Genomic DNA, 23,872 nt, shown 5'->3' with positions numbered 1-23,872 from the left:
GGAACAACTGTATTGTCTTTGCGTGCCCTTTATTGCTGGATTCATCACTGTTGTGAAGGAGCCTCACTACCGAACCTCGCTACAGCATTTTGCTGTTGCTTGGCCTTTTGCTTCTTAAACAGAATGATCAAGTGGTTTTTGCAAGGCAGTCAAGCAGAGATGGCACTTCCTTGCTATGCTACAGTTTATTCTACAATCTTTTTAATTGTGTCTCAAGATACACGATACAGAGAAGGCCAAATTTCTCCTGGCTGTTGTTGTAGTCTACTGAAGTCATTGCAATAGCTCCAGAGTGTTAGAGTTTTCCCTTTAATCAATGTCACAACTGGAGGATAACCCAAGGAGAGAACTGCTTCCTGCTCATCGGTTTATCTGTACAGTTAATATTCATGGGATAGTTAGAAAAAGACTGGTATAGAAGACCAAGGCCAGTGCTGCTATATATCCATTAAGTAAACAACAAATCAGAAATTAAATTCTTCTGGTGTTTCATCATCCCTTCTCTGTTTCACTCCTGGATGGTTCGATGATCAGCTCCACCCTATTAGCTGAGAAGATACGTTACTTTTCCTTGCCATCTACAAAGTTAATGCCCGGCAAACACTTGAGAAGATATTTCAATCTCTCTTAATTTTTGTGTGTAGAAACATCTACATGGTTGTTGTGAAGAAATGTTTGTGTTTGTTTGCATAGAGTTTTCTTCCTTTTTCCAGTCAGCAAAAGCTACACAAAGATACAATACAGGATAATTGTGCTTTCTACTGCATGGAGACAGCAAATGCTAGCTTTAGAGGAACTTGAAGTTACAGGAAAACTCCCACTGACTACAGCACAATTTAGATGGGGCCTGTTAGGAACTTGTCATCATTCTTAATGAAAATATAATTCTGTTTTTCTTAAGAACCAGCTTCTTCAGTTTGTATCAGCAGAGATTTTTTTCTTTCTATTTCTCTTCGGGAAACTCCAACAAGAAATTATAAGTGAACATCCAGCACGCACATCCAGTATTTTGGGGAAGGAATCACTTCATATTACCAACCCTAAGTGATGAGCACATTTGGGGTAGGAGCTCCCTGAGATGGTTTTACTCAAACTTTCCAGTCCATTTCTACCGTGTGAACCACAACAGGATCCTGATGCTAGGTGGCAACTTGGGACCCTATCAAAGCAGTCACCTTACCATGGCAGACTGTGATCCCTCCTTCTGTTTATAATGTGTAATTTAACACATATAAGATAGATACATATTTTTGTTATAATAGATGTTAAGATTTTTCTCATCATCAAATACTTTGTTTCAATGGAACATGTTAAAACATAATCTGTTATTCCAGTATTCTGAAGTATGGGGGGAAATATTTTTATCTACATTTAGGAATTCTAGATTTTTACTAGCAATGCCACCAATGGTTGTGCTCAGGGCCTCTGGTTTTGTCACTGCATTTAAATAAGTATGCATAGACATCACAAATAGTCTTCACATACTTTTTTTCTTCAAATCCAAAGTGCTGCTCCACCCGTGTCAGACGACAACTGGACAGGAACCTCACCTTTCACAAAATGGTGGCATGGATGATTGCCCTTCATACTGGTTGGTACTCGAGTGTTTCTTTGTTTATTGCTTTCTCAGGCATCTTACACAGAATCTAGGTGGGATTCAAGTTCCAGAAACGGGCAAAAATCTGATGTCATTAACCTAAAGGAGTCAGTGTATGCCAAGGTTTAAATCAATTTCCAAATATTATTCTGCAACTGGCAGAGAGCAAAAGATAAATAAGAAAGAATACTTTCCTCTTGAACCATCAGCACCATTTATGATACTGGTTAATATAGGTGTAGCAACGCCCTGAGAACCTGATACCCTGGCTTTAATTCTTGTTTAGACTTATTTCTTAGCTGGCATCTCTGAAACAAATAATAGAAATTATGAAAGAAAAAGGTATAAAAAGCTTGGACAGGCCACGGAAATGTTTTCATATTTTATCTCTCATTTCCTAAACTAACAGTTTTCTACCGTTTCTTTTCTTTTCATCAAATTTGTCACTTCTCAATGCAAGTACCTTTACAAATCATACATCCTAGAACAGTGTTCGTATCAGTAGAGCACTTGACCTGAGCAGGTTCCCTTTCTGAGCTGTGGCTGAAATCTCACCACCACTTCATAGAAAACGAGCAGGGCGATGCAGTTAATACAAGGCCACAGAGGAAGTCTGCAGCGGAGACGGATTATTTGGGGGTGTTAGATCTGTACCCATCAGGCCCTGTTTTGAAGGTGAATACGTAGCTGGTGATACAAAAGGGGAAAATTTTTGAAAAGCATTGTACGACTTCCCCTTGCAATAATGTGTAGTGGAAGTGGTGTGAAACACCTCAGCTGTAGCAGGTTTATGGACACATCCAGCTCAGCAAGGACATTATTGGTGATTATTAGCAATACAGAGAACAAAGCAGTTCTAGCAAATGTGATACCAAAGAGATCCAGATTCACTTCTTGGCTCTTCTACAGAAATCCGGATGATCCTTATGAATAATTTAAGTCACCCCATGCTTCAGTTTCCCATGTATTAAGGTACTACTACTTGAATTGTTGAAAGCCTTTACTTCTTTCCTTCCCCCACCCCAAAAGATGTAAACTTCAGATGGTAAAGCTTTAACAGTAAAACACATCAGTGGCCTGAAATTGAGATGAAGAGGGTAAGAGTGGCAAAGGTCTTAAAGCTGCAGTTGACAAATGTTACGAAGTTTCAAATGTTACCTAAAACCACAGAGTATTCCTCTTGTGCTTAACTCTGAATATTTCTTTCCCGTCACTCCTAGCAATTCACACCATCGCACACTTATTCAACGTAGAGTGGAGTGTGCAAGCCCGTGTTGAAGAGAAGGGAACTCTGGCAGCCGTGCTTTCTAGCCTTGGTGATAACCCAAATGAAAGCTATATCAACTTTTTTAGAAAAACTATCGGGGTAAGCGACATCAGACTGTGAAGAGTCATTATTGTATTTGTTTAGATGATCATAAAAGACTATTCATGCAGAGTGCCTGTTTCTGGTGTGCACAATCTGGGTTTGGGCCCCTCTGCAGCAAAACCTTATATAATCATTCTTCTATATTTGTCAGTAATACTGTTGCTGGATTTTGGTAGTACTTTAAAGTTTTTCACCTGAGGATTTCAAAGTAGTTTTAAAACATCATGTGAAAACAAATACCCTGTAAAGCCATCTTCTGACTAAGGTAGACATGGCACACAGAAAGATACTCAGACATGAAGGCAAAAGTTTTGAACTTGAGCTACTTATGCTCTGGTTAAAAAAACCTCAAAAATAAGGAACTTCCCCATTCCTCAGAAGCACTGAGTGTGCAATCTCTGTATAAGTTACGAGACTCACAGCTGCACAATGCCACTGAAAAGGAGAGCTTTCATTTAGCTCCCGAAATACGCATGTAGGACTCCAGCTCTTAACAACAGAGCTGTGCAGATGTGTTCCCCTTCCCCAAGCCTGTACTGCTGCGCAGTGGCAGAGTAAGAAACAACGTTCGGTGTGGGAACCGGTGGAAAACCCTTTCTCTCTACTTCCACTTACTGTAGTAAAGGTAAGTCTGCAGTGCAACAAAAATGGAGTGGGATTTTGGCATTGTTGGCACACAATTCACAGAGGATTACTTAAAGTCTTACAAGGTAAAGGATTTGTCGAGTGAGACACACCTGGCTCTGCTTCGATGCAACCCCTTCCTTAGACCAATGTGTGCAATTATTTCACAGAATCCTGTGGGAGGGCTCTACGTGGCTTTCACGTACCTGGCTGGTCTCACTGGTGTTATCATCACGCTGGCCCTCATACTAATCATCACATCATCCACCAAAACCATCCGAAGGTCGTATTTCGAAGTATTCTGGTACACCCATCATCTCTTTGTCATCTTCTTTATTGGCCTTGTCATCCATGGTGCTGGGTGAGTACTTCCACTTATGATACAATATGTGATAACTACGGGATCTTAATGTAAAGCCCTCTACACAGATAAGTATAGGGACTTAGTAAGCAGCAGTTATTTTTTTATGATAATGAGGGGCCAATACAGGCTCTGAGAGCCAAGAGACTGATATATGCAACAAGCTACTCACAGGCATGAGGCTTTATGAGACTCTGGCATACTTAAGCTCAGCGATACTCAACTTCTTCTGATATTTTAAATGGAAAGCACTTTTCCAAGATTCCTGTTCTTATTGTTAATTTATCTTTTTCTCCTAAAAGGAATCACATCATGCACATGCATGTAAGGAGCCCTCAGCATAAAAATGATATAGAGTATACGATTTTGTTGGGTAAATGAAAACTGTAATAACCCAGACTTATCTTTCAAACTTGAATGAACTTCTAGTATCAGCAGCATTTCAGAATAGATTTTTAGCTGTTGCAGCTCAAATACAGGCAATTGTAAGTTTTTATAAATTCCAAATGCCAAACATCTTTTTCCATTCTTGGTTCATTCCCTATCTTCTTCTAAAACAGCTGAAAACCCTAATTAAACAATTTTAGCTCTGCACAAACACTATTTGAGCACTTAGAAAAATTAACTTTAGTTCCATTTTATAAAACCTCAGAACTGATTCATAAAGAAAAAAAAAGGCTAAAGTACCCAAACCACATTTCATAGTTCATAATTACACCATATTGTCCATTTTAAAGGAAATTCTAGGTGTGCTAGAAAGTATGCTTTAAAAATGCCCAGTAAAAATGACAATTTAAAAAAACTTCCTCTCAGTCCAGTACTGCCAGAAAAAAAAGACAGAAATGAGAGAACAACAGGAAGAACAAAAATAGAAGGCAGATGAGAATTGCCACCCGCATATTTGTCCATTCCAACTTCCAAAACAAGAAGGAGAAGGATTGAGCAAAATCTGTTGAAGGAAAAGAACGTGGTTCATGTTTCCTGCAACAAATATTGTATAGTTGCTAACAAAATGTCCAAACTTCCCATACTACACAATGCTATCAGAAAGCAGGCATTGCTCTTTCTATAGGTCAGTGAGACACATGTATTTCATAAAAGTTGACTTCTTATTTACTGGGATGTTCAGTATATTTCCACCATTTTAATTGTACTGTACTGAAAATGCAAGAGTTTGGACAGCAGTGGGGTTGAAAGTGGTTGTCAGAGAACCTCAGCTATCCTTTTGAAGGAGATGATAAACACAGGAATATTATTTTCTGTAGAGGGAAGGATGTTTTCTGGCTGTGAACTCAGTGGCCTCGCTTATTTGACCTTAGAGGCATGAATGACATTTTGAGTTTAGAGAATATAGTAATACACAAAAAAATATTGGACAGGCTTTTTACACTCAAGGAGGGCATCTTAGGTGTACAAAGATGGATGTTATGGAAAGAGTATGATCTGGCAAAGTAACATGTTAAAGAGAGGCATAGACGTCCCTTTATTTCAGGAGACAGAAGGCTGTATGTCATACATACATATACATACGTACATACATACATACATGTATATACAGAAAACTGAACCAAAGATAATGAATAGAATCAAAGGGGCAGATTCTTGTCCGTTACAAGCTGTCACAGCCCTTCCATAGCACTGATGGTCTTTGTGCATGAGATACGTGTCACAGATAAATGCCCCAAAGATCCCATCATAACAGATGTAAAGAGGAGAGAGTACAGAGATTCAGATCACCCTGCCTTGGAAGTGAAAGTAAAACTTCCAGGCAAAAAATGAAGTAATTAGAAGGCTATACTACTGAAAGCTTAATTCCACTACCAGAAGAGCATCTACACTCAGGAGTAAGGGAAAACAAGTCTTTTCTTTCTCTTGTCCAGAGTACTGACACTGCCAAACCTTGAACAGAGCACCGGGCAAAGCAAAAACCTACAGGCCCACTTTCTCTTAAGCAATGGGGTGCGGACAGGAAATGGGCTCCTCCTGTTCCCGTAACTCATCCCTGAGGGCAGCTCAGCTGAACTCGTTGTCACTAGTGGGGAAGTAAACTGCAACTGGTGATGTCCCTGCAAATTGCAACTCGTGATGCTCCTGGGACAGTGTCATTCCTTCCCTTTATTTTTCACACAGGATGTTAATCAAACCTTTAATGAGGAAGAGGTTCATTAGTAATATTTATGAGCAGTGCAATCTTTTTAACTTTCAAGACTGCACAGGCTTTCTAATAATCCACTGATAAATCTGTCAGGCAAAGCTAGGCGTACGTATGACTTGGATACCACATTTTTTTGAAACATCAGAAACATATTTTAGTTCATGGAAAATGAGCTAGAGAAGCAGGAAGAGAAGTCATGGGAAGAAGATATCAACAGAATTATATTGCTATAAAACTGAACAGCCTGATTAAAATCAGACCGTTTCTAGGGAAAATCTTAATCTGAATTTCTCTACTATGACCCTCATTCTACCAATTACCATCAGTTTTGGGACTCTCACGCATAAGTGAACAAGATCAGACTACATTTTTCCCACTCTAAAGTGAAACTGCCTTTCAGTGCTAGCTCTGCTACTGGAAATACAGCTCAACTGTAGCAGTCAGGCTTCTCTATAACAAAACAAATATCAACAATGACAAACCCTAACCAAGCAAGAATATAGACGCCAGAGAATCAGCTGACATAAGCTGGTATAGCTGGCATAGCTGCCTTGTGTCAGAACGGTCTGTGTTCATTCCCACCAACTGAACAGCTACTCCACAGCTTTAAAGGGAGAGGAAGCATCAAAGGAAGCATGTACGTTGGAAAGGGCTCTCCAAATTTCCAAGATCAACAACAGAAATAATTTCTATGCTGGTCACTGGGAAATTGATTAGCTTGCCTACTCCAGCTTTTTTTTGTTTGTTTGATTGTTTGGGGTTTTTTTAATGAATAAAAATATAGGATAACTCTGAAAAGAATAAGCTTTCCTATGGTGACCAATTCCTAGAAATGGTAACGGACATACCTCTCAGTTCCTCACCTGATCTTGTAGTCAGTATTTTCCCCTACAAACTTTCCTCCTCATTTTTATCATTTTAATAGCAATTTTGTGGGGTTTTTAGAGCAGTAAAGCTGTATCAAAGCTGTAGCACTGCAGAAGTTCACAACTCCACATGGAGTACTACATAAATACAATAACAATAAGGGACAGATACCTTCATTTTCATTTAATTGCCTTAATGATTAATTTCTTTTTTTCCAGGCGTATTGTACGAGGGCAGACAGCTGAGAGTTTGGATGAACATGATCCAGAGATTTGCTACAAGAACTTCACTCACTGGGGAAAGAAGGGGGCTTGCCCAATCCCCCAGTTTTCAGGGAATCCTCCTATGGTAAGAACAGTTGTCTTGAGTTTACACTCTTTTGGTTAAATAACATATGCATTTCCTGTAGAAAAGCATCTACGTAACCTCCAGTGCTCTTCAATGGCAGCTTTCTTTACATAAAGCAATAGATTTCAACACAATGGATCATAACCAGAAATGGACTACAGCAGACAGACAACCCATTTCCAGTGTGCTGTAAGATGAGCACAATTAACAGGTGAAGCAAAAGTGCAAATCATGTCTGAGAACTGTTTACCCAAAATGTATTTTGTGGCTTGTGGGGATTTCTAGAAAATACTATAATGCACATAATAATTAGTTTCACATTATTAATGGACTAATGATCATTAACAGAAAATGAATGCCTCTGGAAAGGCGACACTGAAGCTTCAGCTTTCACTGACTAACCAGGCTGGTTATTTGTTCACATTTCTGACTGATCTGTTAACAGAAACCACATCTCTTCCGGCACTCATACAGACCTGAGTCAGTAATGCATTCAGAGCTTTTCTCCACATTTCAACTAGTTCCCTTAATTCTTAGACAGAAACAAAACCACTCATAGGAAAATACCTTGCTGTAAGTCTAGTAGCAACTAAAAAGCCATCTGCAACTCTCAACAGAGAAGGAAATTTTCTTTCTTTCTTTCAGAAGGAATTTTGGAGGTGTTCTATCTCTTAAGGCTTCCCTACATTACTTGCATTTCATGTCTGCTCATGGTATTTCCAGGACTCAATTTAATCTTAAGTTGCCATCTTCATCATCTGACTTCTAATTTTATTCTGCTTACAGACATGGAAGTGGGTAGTAGGTCCCATGTTTTTGTACCTGTGTGAGAGGCTGGTGCGGTTTTGGAGGTCACAGCAGAAGGTTGTTATCACAAAGGTATGTGTTGATGCTATGCTTAATACTGGGCGAAAGTTTACCAGTTTTTCCAAGTGGTACAGCAAAGCCAAGGGCTCCTACGTGACAGATGAAGTTATCAGTGCAAGGCCTCTCAGGAATGCTCTGGCTGCTATCATGCAAACATAATGCCAACCTCTAACATCTAAATGTAGCCTGTCTCTAAAAGAGAGCAAGAGGAGGAAGTTAGTTAAGGCACAGGACTGAATCTCAGGAAAGATAAATTAATTTTCTCTGCATTGAGTGAAAAATTCCACAATGCAGAAATTCCACGGCCTTCAGAGTATTTAAGGTACCAAATCTTTGTTTTCAAAATTACCCAGACATTTAGGAATCCTGATTTTTCAGCAGAACAAATTACTCCTGAAAAGGAGAGTTAGGGGGTGCCTATTTTGTGCAGCCCAAGCTAATGCTGAGCTTCCATTCGCCGTGGTGTGTTGCAGAGATATTAACACCGGTTCTGAAAGTCTGACAGCCAAATTAACATGGCACTAAGCTCGAATGTATAAAAACTACCCTGGCCTTTCACAACGTAATTTCCTCATATGGCACTGTGCTGCATCTTGTGGACATGCCCTGTTTCCATCGTAGCAGGATCTAGGGGGTGACATTAGACGTCTCTACTGTGCCCTGGCACAATGCTGACATGTTGGAAGGCTCCTATGCACTAGTGTGATTTTTGGTAATCATACAGAAATATCTCTGAGCCATTTCTACACCATGTGTCTGCTTAATTCTCTGTTGGCAGAAAATTTCTTCCACAACCCTAAGCACTATTATTAATACCTACATTAATAGATAGAGAGATTTTATTCTCTCGTTTGCAAATCTCTTCTGAAAACTGAAAATAACCTTGGCAGACACTTAAGGATTAAAAAATCATAGTGATGGAAATACTAGCCTTGCTTCTAGAATATTGCTTATATTTATTCATGGCTAAAGGTAGGACGAATGCAAATGCCCATATTATAGCTCCCACCCAGCTATAACATGAAAATATCCATTTCCAGTGGTACCTTCTATCCAATTCTCTCTCTGTATGATAGCCCTATGGTTTTGCTCCTATATGTACAGTCAAATTCATTAACACTGTACTCTCTGCCACTGTGTAAGGTGCATCTGGAATTAACAATGTGCATACATAGATCTGGTGATGTGTTACAAGGCGTGCCCGTCTGACCTGTCCGTTTTGGAGTAACTACAAACCTGGTGTGAAAAAATACCTCAACCAAAAATTCAGCATCTTCTGCAGTCTTTCATCTGGCTGTCAGGTGCTGTGCCTCACTCCCACTTCTGCTGGGAACAAAGTTTCACCTGCTTTCCTTGCTCACATAGCAGAGGATGATGTTAGTGATGAAGGCTGTAGATACATCCAGTGAACAGTGCAGACAGACTTTTTCTTTTCCCTTTTTTCCCCTTGTCCCTCTCACTGTAGGTGGTCATTCATCCCTTCAAGACAATTGAGCTCCAGATGATGAAGAAGGGCTTCAAGATGGAGGTCGGGCAATACATTTTTGTCAAATGCCCAGCAGTGTCTAAACTGGAATGGCATCCATTTACATTAACCTCTGCTCCAGAAGAGGATTACTTTAGCATTCACGTCCGTATTGTAGGGGACTGGACAGAGGGCTTGTTTAATGCCTGCGGATGCGATAAGCAAGAATTCCAGGATGCATGGAAGTTGCCCAAGTATGTACAAAGAGTCTCCATGGTAAAGTCAACCGACACCTCCAACAGTTTAAATTTTGCTCCACCACTTTGGTGGTACCTGTGATAAAATCCTTAACTACTTCCATCATAGATGTGGGCCTTAGATGGCTCTTTCCATTTTCGTCCTATCAACCTCACCTCTTTGTTTGCTGACTAGTATTCAGCCCAAATGTGCATGGTAGCAGACAAATACCTTACCTTTTTATTGTTATTTTAAATGGCACTATTTAATATTCACTATCAATTTGTTAAGTGTACTTTCAATTTCAGGATAGCTGTGGACGGCCCCTTTGGAACAGCAAGTGAAGACGTATTCAGATATGAAACTGTTATGCTTGTTGGAGCTGGAATAGGGGTCACCCCCTTTGCATCTGTACTCAAGTCTGTCTGGTACAAATACTGCCACGATGCGACCAACCTAAAACTCAAGAAGGTGCGTGTCCTTTTGCCCAGAGCCCATGTAATTGTTCAAGGGCCAACAGCCCAAATTCGAACAGGCTCAGCGAAGGTGCTTTGGCTCCAGACTTGCATGAGTCCTAAGAGAAGAGTCCAATTACTTCACAAGACCAGTGGGCTGGGAAGTGGGAGGGTCAGAAGCAAAAACATAATGAAAAGAGAAACAGCCTACGAGCAAATCCTGACTGTGGCCCTGGGGATTTCCACTTGCAGTGTTCAATCTGCATGAGAAACGCAAAGTCAAAGGCACTAGTATAGCCCATGCAAATATTGCATTCCTTCCCTAAACACAGAGAGAAGAACTTCACATCAGTGGAAAAGCACTGCTACCATCCTCCTCTTGTCTCCTGCCCCTGGAAACTCCCTGTGCAGACGCACAGGGTCACTCCGCAGTTACAGTCATATTCAGAGAACAGAACTGGTTTTGTTACCTGCTTTAATTTACTTTGCCCGTCAGCAGACAGGGACATACAGTCTACCTCTAAATCATTAATTTATGTCCTAACAAACTCTTTTACAGGGAGGTAAGTAGGGAAACATCATGAAATAAAAATGTAACCCGCTGGTGGAAAAGAAATAGAAAGATGTTTCCTTGTTCTTGCGGTCACTCATTCTGCTTCACAACCCTCTCAGCATCAAAACTCCTGAATAGCTTTGATACCAGCCTACCCATCTACTGAAGTGACATGGGAAATTTCTACAAGAACTCCACAATCCTCATTCTGTCAGCACACGTAAAACCAGAAACCATAAGTGCTTTTGTCCCCTGACAGCTCGCTCTTGTCTCTTCCAGATCTATTTTTACTGGCTTTGCAGGGACACTCACGCCTTTGAATGGTTTGCTGACCTCTTGCAATCTCTGGAGACTCAAATGCAGGAGAGGAATAACGCAGAGTTTCTCAGCTATAACATCTACCTTACAGGCTGGGATGAATCTCAGGTAACAACACAGTGGAAAATACCACTTCCATATGCACCGAAGTTGATGTCAGCATGTTACGTTTTGATAAATGTTCAAAGGGTGCTTATCCTTGGCCTCCATCTGGCTCTCAGAGGTTTCAAATGCAGACAGGTATTACCCATCAGAGGTTACAAGGGATCAGCTGCTACTGTGCATTCTAAGTTCCTCTCTGGTTTACTCCGGCTGTGCACTCCGGGAAGCAGTCTTTCCTCACAGCAGCAACCACAGCTGACCATGCAAGTATCTCTAACAGTATTTGAGATTGGAGAAGCTAATGCGTGAGGTTTGAGCAATGGCAGCATGTTTCAGGACTCTCCTCAGTTCTCTGTCTGATCCCATGCATGTAGGTCAGTGTAGGGATACAAAGCAGGAGCTCTTCCATGAGCCACTTGATAATGTATGATTGAGTCAGGAAAGGTGCTCACTTTATTACATTTACTGATGTTTTATTTCACTTATATATCACTGCTGCGAAATTCTCCATGTGCCTGAATTGCTGTAGCTCAGCTACACGGACAGGGAGGGGTTGGAGTAGGTAGGAAGTTATCACATAGGTGATGGAAAAACAGGAAGGACAGAAGAAAAGTCACACAATTCTTGCTTGTGGAGAAAGTTGCCTGGCATATAAAAGTGCTGCAGAACTCTGCAAGTCCTGAACTTATGCCCTTAAGCACATTATCTCCTCCTCCTGGCTCTACTTAGCTTAGCTGGTCAAGGAGTACATTACACAGGGAGGGTGAACAAAGAACTCCTCATATGGATCAAACGTTCCAGAGATCAAATTGGCAGAACTTAATTAAGGCCAAGGGAGTTGTATTATTGTACCTGAAGGGAAAGTCTTGTTTTAATTTACAGCTTTGTTTCACAGTTCTTAGATTAAACCAGTTCATTGCAAAATAAATGTGTTTAATTGCTGTATTCGATGCTTCATAGCTTTAACTCTTGAGAATGCCCAGTCTGGGGAAAAGGGGGAGGCAGACACTGATAGTCAGGACTTTACCAATGTTAGCTTTCCTTGCTAAACACCATAAATTCCACTTTCTCGGTTTGGAAATAATTCAGTCTGTATTGACTTTTGGTTGTTTTTGTTTTTTTTTTTAACAGGACATAATGCTGTCATATCTAACTTTGTCTTTACGTTGTCCTTTGTGTTTCATTTCCCACAGGCCACTCACTTCGTAATGCATCACGAAGAAGAGAAAGATGTGATTACAGGCCTTAAACAGAAAACTCTGTATGGAAGACCTAACTGGGAAAATGAGTTCAAAACTATTGCAGGGCAGCATCCTGGGTAAATCTATACAAATTGGACTTCCTCTATCTGAAAGCCATAATAGTACAATCTTGTTCCTTTGACGGATAAAGTTTGAGCAGCAATTTTTTTTTCTAACAATCTCCCAGTATTTTCTATTCTTATTCCAGCCATGGACACGATCTATGGTCTTGAACAAATTGTTTCAACCTACAACTTAAAAAATAATAATCCCCTTTTGGTGAAGTACTTCATGGAGTGTTTAATTACTAGCAGAAGTTTTAGAAAACACATACTCCATCATTCCAGCTGAAATAGATAGGAATATCAGGTGATGTCTAAATAACTCCAAAAATACTTTCTGCTTCAGAAAACAAAACCTGAATATAGATGACCTTTAGCTGAGAACTGAAAATTAGTAGGAAAAAACAGAACAGTTCATTTCAAGAATTTGTGCCATAAGCTCTTTGAAGCTCTATTTCCTTGATTCCACTGACGTCAGTATACCTGTTTTTACTGACTTCTGCTGAGCTGAGATGTAGCCCACCATTCATTTTAGAAGCAGCAGTAAGTGCCTTGTAAGTTTTAATGGGTTACAAGTTTTAAGGGGTAGATCTCCAGTTCTACTTTAGTTCCTATATTTAAGAAAAAAAAAAAAACACTTGCACCTACAGAACATGAGACTGATTTACATGAAGAACATCCAGCTGCTCCATACCTAGGTCCTGACCGTATTTTCATTTTCTTAACAGCTCCAGAATAGGTGTTTTTCTCTGTGGACCTGAGGGCCTAGCTGACACACTCAACAAGCAGAGCATCAGCAACTCAGAAGCTGATCCACGAGGAGTACACTTCATTTTTAACAAGGAAAATTTCTAACTCCCAAGCACGTGGGAGTCATTCAATACAAAGTTTAAAGACTGGATCTCTTTTTCCTTTTGGAGTCTGGAAAGGACAGCCCAGCTTCTAATCTCAGCTACACTAACACAAATCCCTTTGCTTCTTGGGAATTATTTTGGCACTGTGGTAGAGTAAAAGAGTCAAGTTTTACCTTAGGGAAGTGTGCACTGCCCTCTGCATGCTGGCAATTTAGCAGAGAATTATTTTCCTTGTCTGTGTGAGGGGATTTCCCCTCAATTAACTGCTTTTATCCCCCTGTTCATCATAATGACTTCTGAAGGGTATAGGCAGCCATGTGCATTTGGGAGTCAATTCACACTGATAAAGCTTAATGCTATTAAACAATAAAGCATTCTAGTATAAGGCTTGCTGTTAGGAGACAGCTTATCCTTGCTACAGCCAGTCTCTGGAATGAGGTGGGGTTAGGGAAAGGTGACTGGGAAAGATTGTTCCTTACGAGTAGAAATCTTTGTGCACCAGCATCTTTCAGGCTTCTGAATACAAGCATAAACATCTCATCCAGAAGATAGCGCAGGCAGCTGAAAAGCAGCCGTTCCTCTTTATGAAAGTGGAAAACTGTAAAGGAACCACCTGGATTTCTAAGCGCCACCGCCACTCCATCTGTGGGGAGGATGACAAGGGCAGAGTCAAACCAAGCCCCGCACCTGACACATGAGCCATCGCTCAACCGCTTCAAGCACTCTCAGTTTCATGTCCTCAAATTCATGGTGCAGGGATCCAAACAAGAAGAGGTTTTGTGTTTTCAAGACTGCCATTTCTGATTTTCAAGACTGAAAAAACTTGTTGCTAAATGATTTAGTGGGTACTTTCTGAAGCATCCTCATATGGATACAGTGCTTTTGGCCCTATTGTTCAGCTGTTCCTCTTTGATGGAGAAACTGCTCTGAGAAAGCAAAGATCATGTGGGCAGTACCTGGAATAGCTATGAATAGAGTTTCTGATGTGTACAAGACACCCATACACAGCACAGTACTTCTGTATGTACATTACAGGTAATAGGTTCTTAAAAAAAAAAAAAAAAGAACCAAAACTTTTAAAATCAGTAGCAGAGGGGGAAAAAAGCATTAAAACCAGCAGCGCAGAAAAAAAAAAAGAAAAAACAAGTTCAAAAAGCCTTGGAAAAGCTACAGTTTAGTATACCATGTGTCTCCTGTTCAGCCCAGTCACTTGCTTACTGCCTTTTGAACTCCGCAGCCAAGCCCCGTAAGAGCTCCCACACAGCACAAGACCTCGCTGACAGGTTCTTATAGTCACAGAAGAAAGTGGTGGCCTCCTCCTGCGACTTCAGACAAGTTTGTGTAGCCATCTGGTTGGATGTAGCATATTGTACACCTCAGCTTGCCAGACAGGATGTGTTCTCCATTCACATGATTTTTAAATGTTATCCAAGCACTCTATGCTACTTCAGAAGGACAGCTTACCAGTTTATATTTATTAATATAAGTTTCTGTGAACTGTTAAATCACACAATGAATCACGTCAACATCTGAAGGGGAGGAAGCCACAGTCAGTGAATGCTACCGAAGATCAGCTCCTGGTGGGGAATTTTTCAGTTCTTTCCCTCAGAAGGGCCATATATAAATCCAAATAATTCTGTTTGAAACACACCTATTAAATCAGAATAGAGCTGAGGCAGAATTAAATAAGCTTTTTCTATGGAATAAAAAAAAAATGCTACTGAAACATAATAATAAGGCTCTCATCCTGTGCAGAGAGCACTGAAATAATTTGCTTTGATTTTAACAGAAATATGATAGACTTCTATGCTCTCAGAAAGTGTGCGAAGAGGAATTGCAAGGGGCCTAATGAAGACAGCATATTTATCACGTAAAGAGTCTTGGAGGGTGTGTTTTTTACTTTGCCATGTTTGTTCTTAAACCTCCAGGGATCTTTCCTTACTCAGTCAGTTGTAAGGAGACTCCCTGACCTGCTGCACACTTGTACCAGGGGTTGTTTGTCACCTCGAACTCAGACGAAGGAATTCTGTGCTTATTATTAAACCACTGCCTTCCTAAAACTTAAAAAAGAATAAGCAGGTGAGAGCTTCTCAGTCTCTTTCAAAGGTTTGTTGTATAAAATCCTGCTAAAATAGCAAGCCATGCATTATCAGTCATGGTCTAAATAAGAAGTTTTTAAAAAAATCTAGGATACATGAGTGAAATGGATAGCGCTGAATACAAATATAAGAAATTACATAGCCTGAGTCCTCCCTACTCTTCGGCAAAGCACAGAGGGGTGTCAGTGGTACTGTTTTAAGTCAATGCTGCTGTCTTCTTGGGTGGTAAAGGAGTAAAGTCCTTCCTCCAAATACTTGCCTGGTCTATAGAAGTTCCTCAAATCAGTGGTTTAACTGGTGAGCCACCTTAGACACAGACCTCTTCTTAATAAAATATCTTTTACAACACTTACATTAGATATAAAACCGAAGCCTGTGTTAAATTCTTAGAAAATTGTGGCTGTGACACCACCACAGCTTCCTATGCCGGGCACACAGTGCTCCTCATTCACCCGGAGAAGGCGGCTTGGGCAGCAGGCTACAGGTGAGCTTAAAGGACAGTCCTGTTCTGTGTCCAAATGCCACTGCTTGCAATCTGACCATTGCTATCAGCTGGGCCTCTCGCTGAAAATTTTCCTCCTTCTGTGTATTTGGGGATTTTCTCTCTTGGGGGGCAGGGCAAGGGGTCACTTTCACAATAAATCAATTATTTTGCTGTCAAATTGCTGGCTTCAAAGCACCTGCCCTGGAAACAAAAGGTGGCTCCTCATCTGTGTTTGGGAAACTGCACATGGTACTCAGCAGTTCAGGCAATGCTATCTGGCACCACGACTCTGCTGCGGTAGCACCAGCAAGGTTTTCTGAAAGGCAGGGACATCTCAAGGTTGCTTCTGCAGACAGCGGGGGATGGAAGCGAATGGTTGAAGGTAGGACTTGAGGGGACTCTATGTTTCATTGATGAGGGCCAATTGTCACCACAAAACTCTTCCTCCCATCTTTACTAAGCTCCTGATTTGCCGGATGCCAAAGTAAATGAGCTTTCGTGCTTGCTCTGGCACAGCTCTGCCACCACCCACGCTCACCGAGGTTTCCGGGCACCCACTAGAACCATTCCCACTTCCAGCTGGATCTGAACACTATAGGCAGCTCTCCCATTAGGGCTGTCCTTTAACAATAACCTTTGGTCCTAGCTTAATATGCAGAGACGACTCTAGAAGAGATAAGAATGTCTTCGCACTCCTGACACCAACAGTAAAGACAGGAGCGCAGTCTGTGTGACTTGCACTATTGAACTTACGCTGTACCTGAGTTTACAAAGTGGACCGACGTCTGATCTGTCCTTCCATTCAGTTCCATAAATTCCCTATTCAAATGAAAAACGCTCGGCTGACGGCAAGAAAGGCCAGTTGTTGCTGGATTACCAAAATGACTGCTTCAACTAAGGGAAGCAGTTAGGAATTCAATTCAAAGTGACTGAGCTCAGCATGTCTTCCTTCCCTTCTTATATATTTTCTCTGTCTTCCCATATGTAGTTACCTGAATTAAGCAGTTAGTTAATTCACCAATTGCCTTGATTTCCAGTCCACTGTAGTTAGTCTTATAGTTAAGGACCCTGATCCTTTGAGGTGCCAGGCAGCTCTGGTTTCCATTGGCCTCATCTTGATTTCAGAAACTGGAAGAGGGCTCTGGAAGGGGCATGGCACCTGGTCATATCCAGATAATATATTCAAGTAAGACCTTGATATGTACCAGGTCTCATCTAGTCCTCCTTCCTTCCCTGGTACATACTTGCAAAGTATGCGCACAGGCAAACGGAATCCAAGTTTTCGTAAATTTTAACCTACAATAAAAATGCTACTCTGCCTGTTCACCATGATGTATGTGCTGGGGGAAACCACCCTGGTTGCAAAATAGGTCTTCCTCTTTTCAGTCTTGTAAGACTTTCTCTGCTGGGTGGGGACTTTCTGCCTTTCAGTCCTGAAATAGATCTACATGACCCCTTAACTGAACCAGCAGTAGTTTGGTGCAGGCTCCAAAGGAGGTACAGGCCTGAGCCACAGCCGGGTCAAGAACTCCTCTAATTTCAACCTGTTCTCTGAAAACCCACAAAGGAGCAGAGTGACACAGGGAACAATGACGCATATGAGCTTGGAACATTGATCATGCGATTAATGTATGAACAGCAAATGGCTTTTCCAAGACTCATTCATCAAAGAACAAAGTTAGTTGTGGGGACAAGGAGTCTCATGCATACCTTTTCCATTCCATGTAATGTGACTACAAGCCAACCACTTTGTTCCATAAATAGGTCAGCCTAAGTGAGCCTTCTTTGGGCTCTCCCTGCTAAGCAGCCTGGCAATGATCTTCCCTTGAGCTGGGACACCTCTCAGGGTCACTCCTTGAAGCAGAGAGACCTTTTACCAATGGCAACTCTTCGGTAAGGGACTGAATTAACACTAATGAAACATTAATAATCCATGTAGCTACTCAATATTAATTATTACAAACTTTGTATAGATAATTCCATTAGACATAACCATTGCCCAAGTCTGAGACTAAGACTGGATCCAGCTGCATCTAGGCTCCATAAAGAGTTTAGAAAGCAAGGGGGTCCACTCTGAACCTCGTGACTCAATGGGAGGATCCTCCTTACCCCCTGTCTCCGGCCTCTGTGTGAATCATTCTAACTTGATTCTAACTCAATTTTCCTTTGTATGTTTCTTCCATGCAGTAATTAAGAAGGTGAACCTTGCCATCAAACTTATTGAACCTTAGTAAAACTTTAAGCCTTATTAAATTCCATTTAATGTATTGAACTCTGTCAAGTTATTATTCTACCTCAATAAAAGATATTGCTGCTTCTCTTTTTTAAGTGAGCTGCATTCCACTCATTGGTGACAAATCGGCGTTGTCGGCAGATCCTAAATCAGGATTCACAGCAAGTCCTCAAATGGTGGGTTAAACCAAATTAGAAACAGAAAAACAAACAAAAAGCTGCCTATGAAACACATGGTACTTTTGAACAAACAAGAACTAATGTCAGGGTGTCATTATGGCACTTTTTCTCAAGATCCTGCTCTATTTTGGAGTGTTCTTAGCAAATTACTGTTGATTGATTGGTTTTATTTTTTCATCTTTCAATGAGTTCTTTGTAGAATTCATAGCCAGGTGTAAGCCCTGACACCTCAAACACATAGGTATATACGCACATAGGAAGTTAGGAGCATACATTAAGATGTTAATGGTTTTAAGCGTTGGCAGGATCAAGAGCCTCATGTCTGACTGTGTACAACAGCGTCAGTTCCACAGACACAAGCCAGACTGGTTATTTGTTACGAGCCACACGTTCATTTTTGCATTTCATACAGACCCTAACAACCTGCTGGTCTCATTTACATTCACTGCACACAAACCAGCCCAGACTAGCAGTAAAATTAATTACAGTAGAGTGGCAAAGTGTTGAAAGACTTGCTGAAAGCTTACGAGTGCTTTCCACTAACCCCATTCCCTCCCTTTCCGCCGGTACCCTTCTGCCTGGCTAACTTGCACATCTCTGCCCACTCAGCTACCACCAGTTTCTCTGCTTTCATCCTCTTCTACCAATTCCCTCTGTTGCCCCTGCACTCCCCAACTCCTTCCTGCTCCCCAGCTCTGCAAGTTTCCCGAAAATCTCCAGTTCCCACCATCTTTTCGACAATTTTGCAAGTGCTTGTGCCTGCTGCAAGTGCAGGCAGAGGCACAAGGGCTTCACTCTGAGCTCAAGCAGTGCAGCACGCATCTCACGTAACATGATTCAGCTGCAGCTTCCCCTGCCACTGCAAATAGAGCAGGGCTGTAGCCACATCTGCATTGCTCAAACAGACTATTTTGGTCCTGCCTCATAATAGTCTCTCCCCCTGCTTAATGATTTTTATTTTAAACTCTACAATGAAGAAAATTTATGAGTTACTCTGTTCTAGTATTTCAGTATGTGTGGGTGTTACGCACTTTTTTCTTCTAAAACATAGTTGACCCTACATTCATTTCTGTTGTTCAGAAATGAGGAAAATGGCCAAAAAAACTCACTCCCCCTCAAACACCCAACCACCCTGCTGAACGTTATCATAGAGGGAGGAAGGGAGGGAGGGGAAGGCCAGCCAAGGGCGAGTCAGGTCATCTCTCTCCCTTGGAACTGATGCTTTATCATTCTGGCAACAGTTTACAAAGCAAAGTGCCCTGAAAATAAGGTTTTGGTTGATTTTGGTTTGTACTTCTAGGTCAACTGGTGTTAAGACCGGAAAATATGCAAATACCATTCACCATGAGTTTTATGGCCTTCAGAACAAATGGACTGCAGAGACATCTTTGGTCAAGTCACCTTTGAAGCAAAGCGTAGAGGCTTCTTATGCTGTTTTTGTCTTTTTACACTCCTGTGAGCTAGACTGGACCATGCAAAAGTCCAGGGACTGCACTGCAGCTCTGTAAGGTTTCTCTTTGAATGATGGAGAGCACTGAGAAAATTCAGGTGGAATGTTCCTGGGTGCAGAAACGGCATAGGAAAGAACTGGGACAGGGCAACTGTCATCATCTTTTTGCAGTTCACAGGCCAAAAATATAGCTGTCAATACCAGTGTTAGCAGCAGGGCATTTTGGCACAGCAAGAGCCCGGTTTCATATCACAGACTCTCCACCGTTCCAGACCAAAGAGATTTCTACCCTGCAATCCCATGCAGCCAGAGCACAAGTGAATATCCTTGCAGGATATATTATATCCCAAGGCTGGGCAAGTTCCCATGAACAGCTAATGAAGACAGTTGCTGCTGTGGTTTTATCGCCCTCTCTCTCTTTGTCTCATACTTCCCTTTCAGCTGTGACAACCAATGCTAGCTCAAGCTCGTTTTCAGGTTTGCTAATTCACACAAGCCCTCTGACACCTGAACCTTACTCAGACAGCAGCAAGGAAATAACCAGCAAAGACTGACAAACTGACTGTGTGAAAACACTTCTAGAGCCAATCCCCCTAAGGAGACAGAAAAAGAGCCCTATAGACTGTCAACAGCTACCTTCTGCCTCAAAATTGCAAAAGTTCCTCTCATCTGTTAACAATTCTCTCACTGTAATAGGGCTGCAAGCGGTTGAGTAAATATATGGATCATTGTCCGTCACTGCTGTCCGTCTCACGTGCATAAATTAAGCAGTCAATAGCAAAGACCTAACACTACAAGCCAAAACAAATAATGATAAAAACAGCGTGTAAACGACAGCAGCATGAGTTGCAATGAAATATTGCTTACAGAGGACTAACTGATGCTCAGTTGCCCAATATTACTTTGCATTCCCTTTACAGGAAACCTCTAAAGGTTATAGTCTCTGCCACAGTTATTGCTGCAGCTGGAAGTGAGCCCTTTCCCTGCCATTTCACACCCTCTGAGGCAGGCAGTAAAGCCTACGTTGCAAACATAGCCAAGGAATCTGGCCTCAAGTTAGTCGTCGTTGTTGCTAATTTAATAAATGCCCCAATGTCTTTATTTGCTTTAATCTGTCAGACAGTCGGCTGGTACATCTATAAAAGCCATTGCAAAGAATGGAGTGACCATTCGGGGACTGCAGGTTCATACTCTGTGTGCCCTCACGTCACTGCCTGGGGCGTACCAGCAGCTTTTCCCCAAGCAACCACTCTGAATAACAGCTCTCCTCCAGGACAACCACAGTGATACGAGCGCTGGCCTCAGCCTCGCATTACAGGGCCAATACCTTGGTATGTTCAAGGCATTTGCCAGTGTTCCTTGTTGATAGGATATTGTCTTCTTGCAGGCTATGTAAGCCCTTTATGCACTGATTCATTCTGTGGGTACTTGTACGCCCTAAATCCTTCCAGGGTGGTGGGGTGGTTAGCTGTAAGTTAGCAGGACACAAGTATCAGTGACAGATTAGAGAGAAGATCTCTGTAGCAACATTTGGGGAGGGGATCTTGAGGCCAACAGAAAGGGAACAGTAATAATCAGGGAGGGAGATGATGAGAGCCACTATATGAGTCCCGGCTTGTGAGGCTGGATAGGAAAACCAGCATCCTCCAACTGTTATGCTGCAAAAACACCCCTGCATTTCTCAGACTTAGTCATGTGGTGATAGATACAGGCAACTTACTGTTAGGACGATTTAACAGGTACCCTTGCATTTACGTGAGCAACAGAAACTAGCCCCCAAACCAAGAAAATGATGAAAGTCCTCCTGTTACTTTCAAGTCCTTTGCAAAGACTAAGCTGTAACCCATTAAGATGGCCACTTCCCCTTCAGAAGTAACAGGTGTTCCCTCCTTATTTAGCTAACGTCCACAGCCACTTAATTTGAAGATGCTGGGCCTTTCCCTTCTTGCCCTAGCAGTGGATGAAAACATTGTTCATTGCCAGCTAAAGGGGACAGATTTTGCATTTTGTAACCGCACAAGGAAGCTGTATCAGCAGAGAAAATACTGCCACGGCGAGCTAGCAAACTGCTGCCTTACGTGCTAAGCAGGTATTTACTGCCACCGAGGAAAGTGTCAGTGGGAAAGGTTGTCCAGGACTGGCCTTTGCATATCTTGTAAATACCACACAAGCTGCAAAGGCAACCTCTCACCTCATCTGTCTTGTTTTCCACCCAACTCAAGAATACGATCATCTTTTAAAAGACAAACCAAAACAATTTCTCGCTAATATAATTACCAGCCCTTCTTCTCTTCCATCTGTAACTGAAAAGTATTTTATACCCTTGCTGATGCTCTTAAAATTTCTCCTGTCTGCCTTCTCAGTGCGATTCTCAAGATGCTGTGACTAAAGTTTCTAAGTAAGCAGACCCCTAGCCCTCTGCTGTTGTTGCCCTTGACGTATCAGTCAGCATCAACACGCTCAGCCATGACCTCCCTCAGAGATCTTCATCTCTGCCCTCATCTTGAGTCAGCTGTTGCACTCAAACTCCTCTCTAGGACCACTGGTTTTGGGGTGGCATTAGCCATTGTTTCTTTGTGTTCCCAGGGCTGCCTACTTTCAGACAGCAGCCGGGCTGTTCTTTTGTGTTTGAATAACATCCAGCATCCCAACTTAGTGCTCCTAGGGGGTGCAGTAATAATATCATCATCATCATAACAATACTGCTACTACTACTATTATTATGATGGAGAATCAGGATCACACATTCCAGTGTCTACTGTTTGAGCAATTTTTAAGCTAAGTTTCCATACCAGCTTTATTTATTTAATCTGTTTTCCTAAACAAATGAGATAGATAGGAGCTGAGGGAATGAACGGATTACTGATGAAGGGAGAGACAGAGACCAGGTTTTGTAAATTCAGCTGCATTTCAGGGTTGGTCCTACGAGCTGGAGTTTGCCTCACATTTAAATAATCTACCTATGTGGAAAATAAAAAATAAATCTGGAGCTCTGTATTCTTTCTTAACTTTCTGTTTCAGCTGTTGGTGTTTTCCCTGCCCCTTCACACTGCCTCTCTTCTTTACTTTTCTCCATTTCCAGTTTGGCTTACAAAAGAGAAAATATCATGCAAATTTTTACGAGATTGTGTGGCCCCTTGACCAGCTCCAGTGGGTGAATGAAAGAGGCTGGCAATATATAACACCAATTCTATTTTTAATTCCCCAACATCTGTTCAGTATCAATAGATACCACTACTGTTGCGGTCTAACACACAAATGGCAGTCCTGTGTCTCTTCTCAGGAGAAAGTATTTTTAATATTAGCAATACTGAAATTAAAAGTATTTCTCACATATCGTTAAGCACGTGTACAAAAAGCTGACTTTTATGAGGCCCAACAGCTAACACAAGAATAGTCGGAGTCCGAAGATGGGGGGCAATCAAAGTGCGTACAGCTCACAGATGCTGCTGCTGCCTGTAACTCCCGAATTCCCGGTGGGGAAGTAAGCAGGGTGCCCGTGGGGTTCTCTGTTGGCTAGCAATGACAGTTGGCAGCCTCATGTTTCCTGGAGGCTATGGCAATTTCACAGAAAACACACAGAGGAATGGCATAACCGTAACCGCCCCATGGTGCAGCTCGCCCACAGCCGGCGGCAAACCCACCCTGTTTTGTACGAAAGTTACTGTTAGGCGTTATTACCACCACTTGCAAGCCCACCGCTGGGTACTCGCAGCCTGGCTGTTTCGCATGCCGGTGACTGCGCCTGACTGCTCCCCTGCCACCTCTCCTCTTCACGGTTCCTGGCTGCCCGGGATGGCACCGAGCCCGGGCCCCGGGGTCTCCCTCAGCCCTGGCCCCCCGTCCCCCAAGCAGGGGATGCAGCGGGCTTTTGGAACGGGTGCTGTGAAACGCAGGACAGGGCGGGGAGCGCTCATCCCGGCAGCGGTGCCTGCCCCTTCCGACGGGCCCT

At 42.0% G+C, this 23,872-nt stretch overlaps 1 protein-coding gene across 2 annotated transcripts in view; it reads left to right on the top strand.

Annotated features, from left to right (window-relative positions):
• CYBB (cytochrome b-245 beta chain) overlaps positions 1-15,174 on the top strand; it is a 42,233-nt gene extending 27,059 nt beyond the window's left edge. For both annotated transcript variants that reach the window (XM_086766624.1, XM_010117847.2), the window contains exons 5-14: positions 1,507-1,591; positions 2,818-2,963; positions 3,761-3,951; positions 7,192-7,321; positions 8,108-8,200; positions 9,654-9,907; positions 10,199-10,361; positions 11,178-11,324; positions 12,512-12,636; positions 13,350-15,174. In XM_086766624.1, coding sequence (XP_086622750.1) covers positions 1,507-1,591; positions 2,818-2,963; positions 3,761-3,951; positions 7,192-7,321; positions 8,108-8,200; positions 9,654-9,907; positions 10,199-10,361; positions 11,178-11,324; positions 12,512-12,636; positions 13,350-13,476 — 1,461 coding nt within the window. In that variant the 3' untranslated portion in view covers positions 13,477-15,174. The remainder of the gene's footprint in view (positions 1-1,506; positions 1,592-2,817; positions 2,964-3,760; positions 3,952-7,191; positions 7,322-8,107; positions 8,201-9,653; positions 9,908-10,198; positions 10,362-11,177; positions 11,325-12,511; positions 12,637-13,349) is intronic.
• Positions 15,175-23,872: the final 8,698 nt, after the last annotated feature.

This window comes from Chlamydotis macqueenii, chromosome 1 (genome assembly GCF_036417535.1).
Source record: "Chlamydotis macqueenii isolate bChlMac1 chromosome 1, bChlMac1.mat, whole genome shotgun sequence".
Classification (NCBI taxonomy): domain Eukaryota; kingdom Metazoa; phylum Chordata; class Aves; order Otidiformes; family Otididae; genus Chlamydotis; species Chlamydotis macqueenii.
This window is presented reverse-complemented; position numbering and strand designations above follow the sequence as displayed.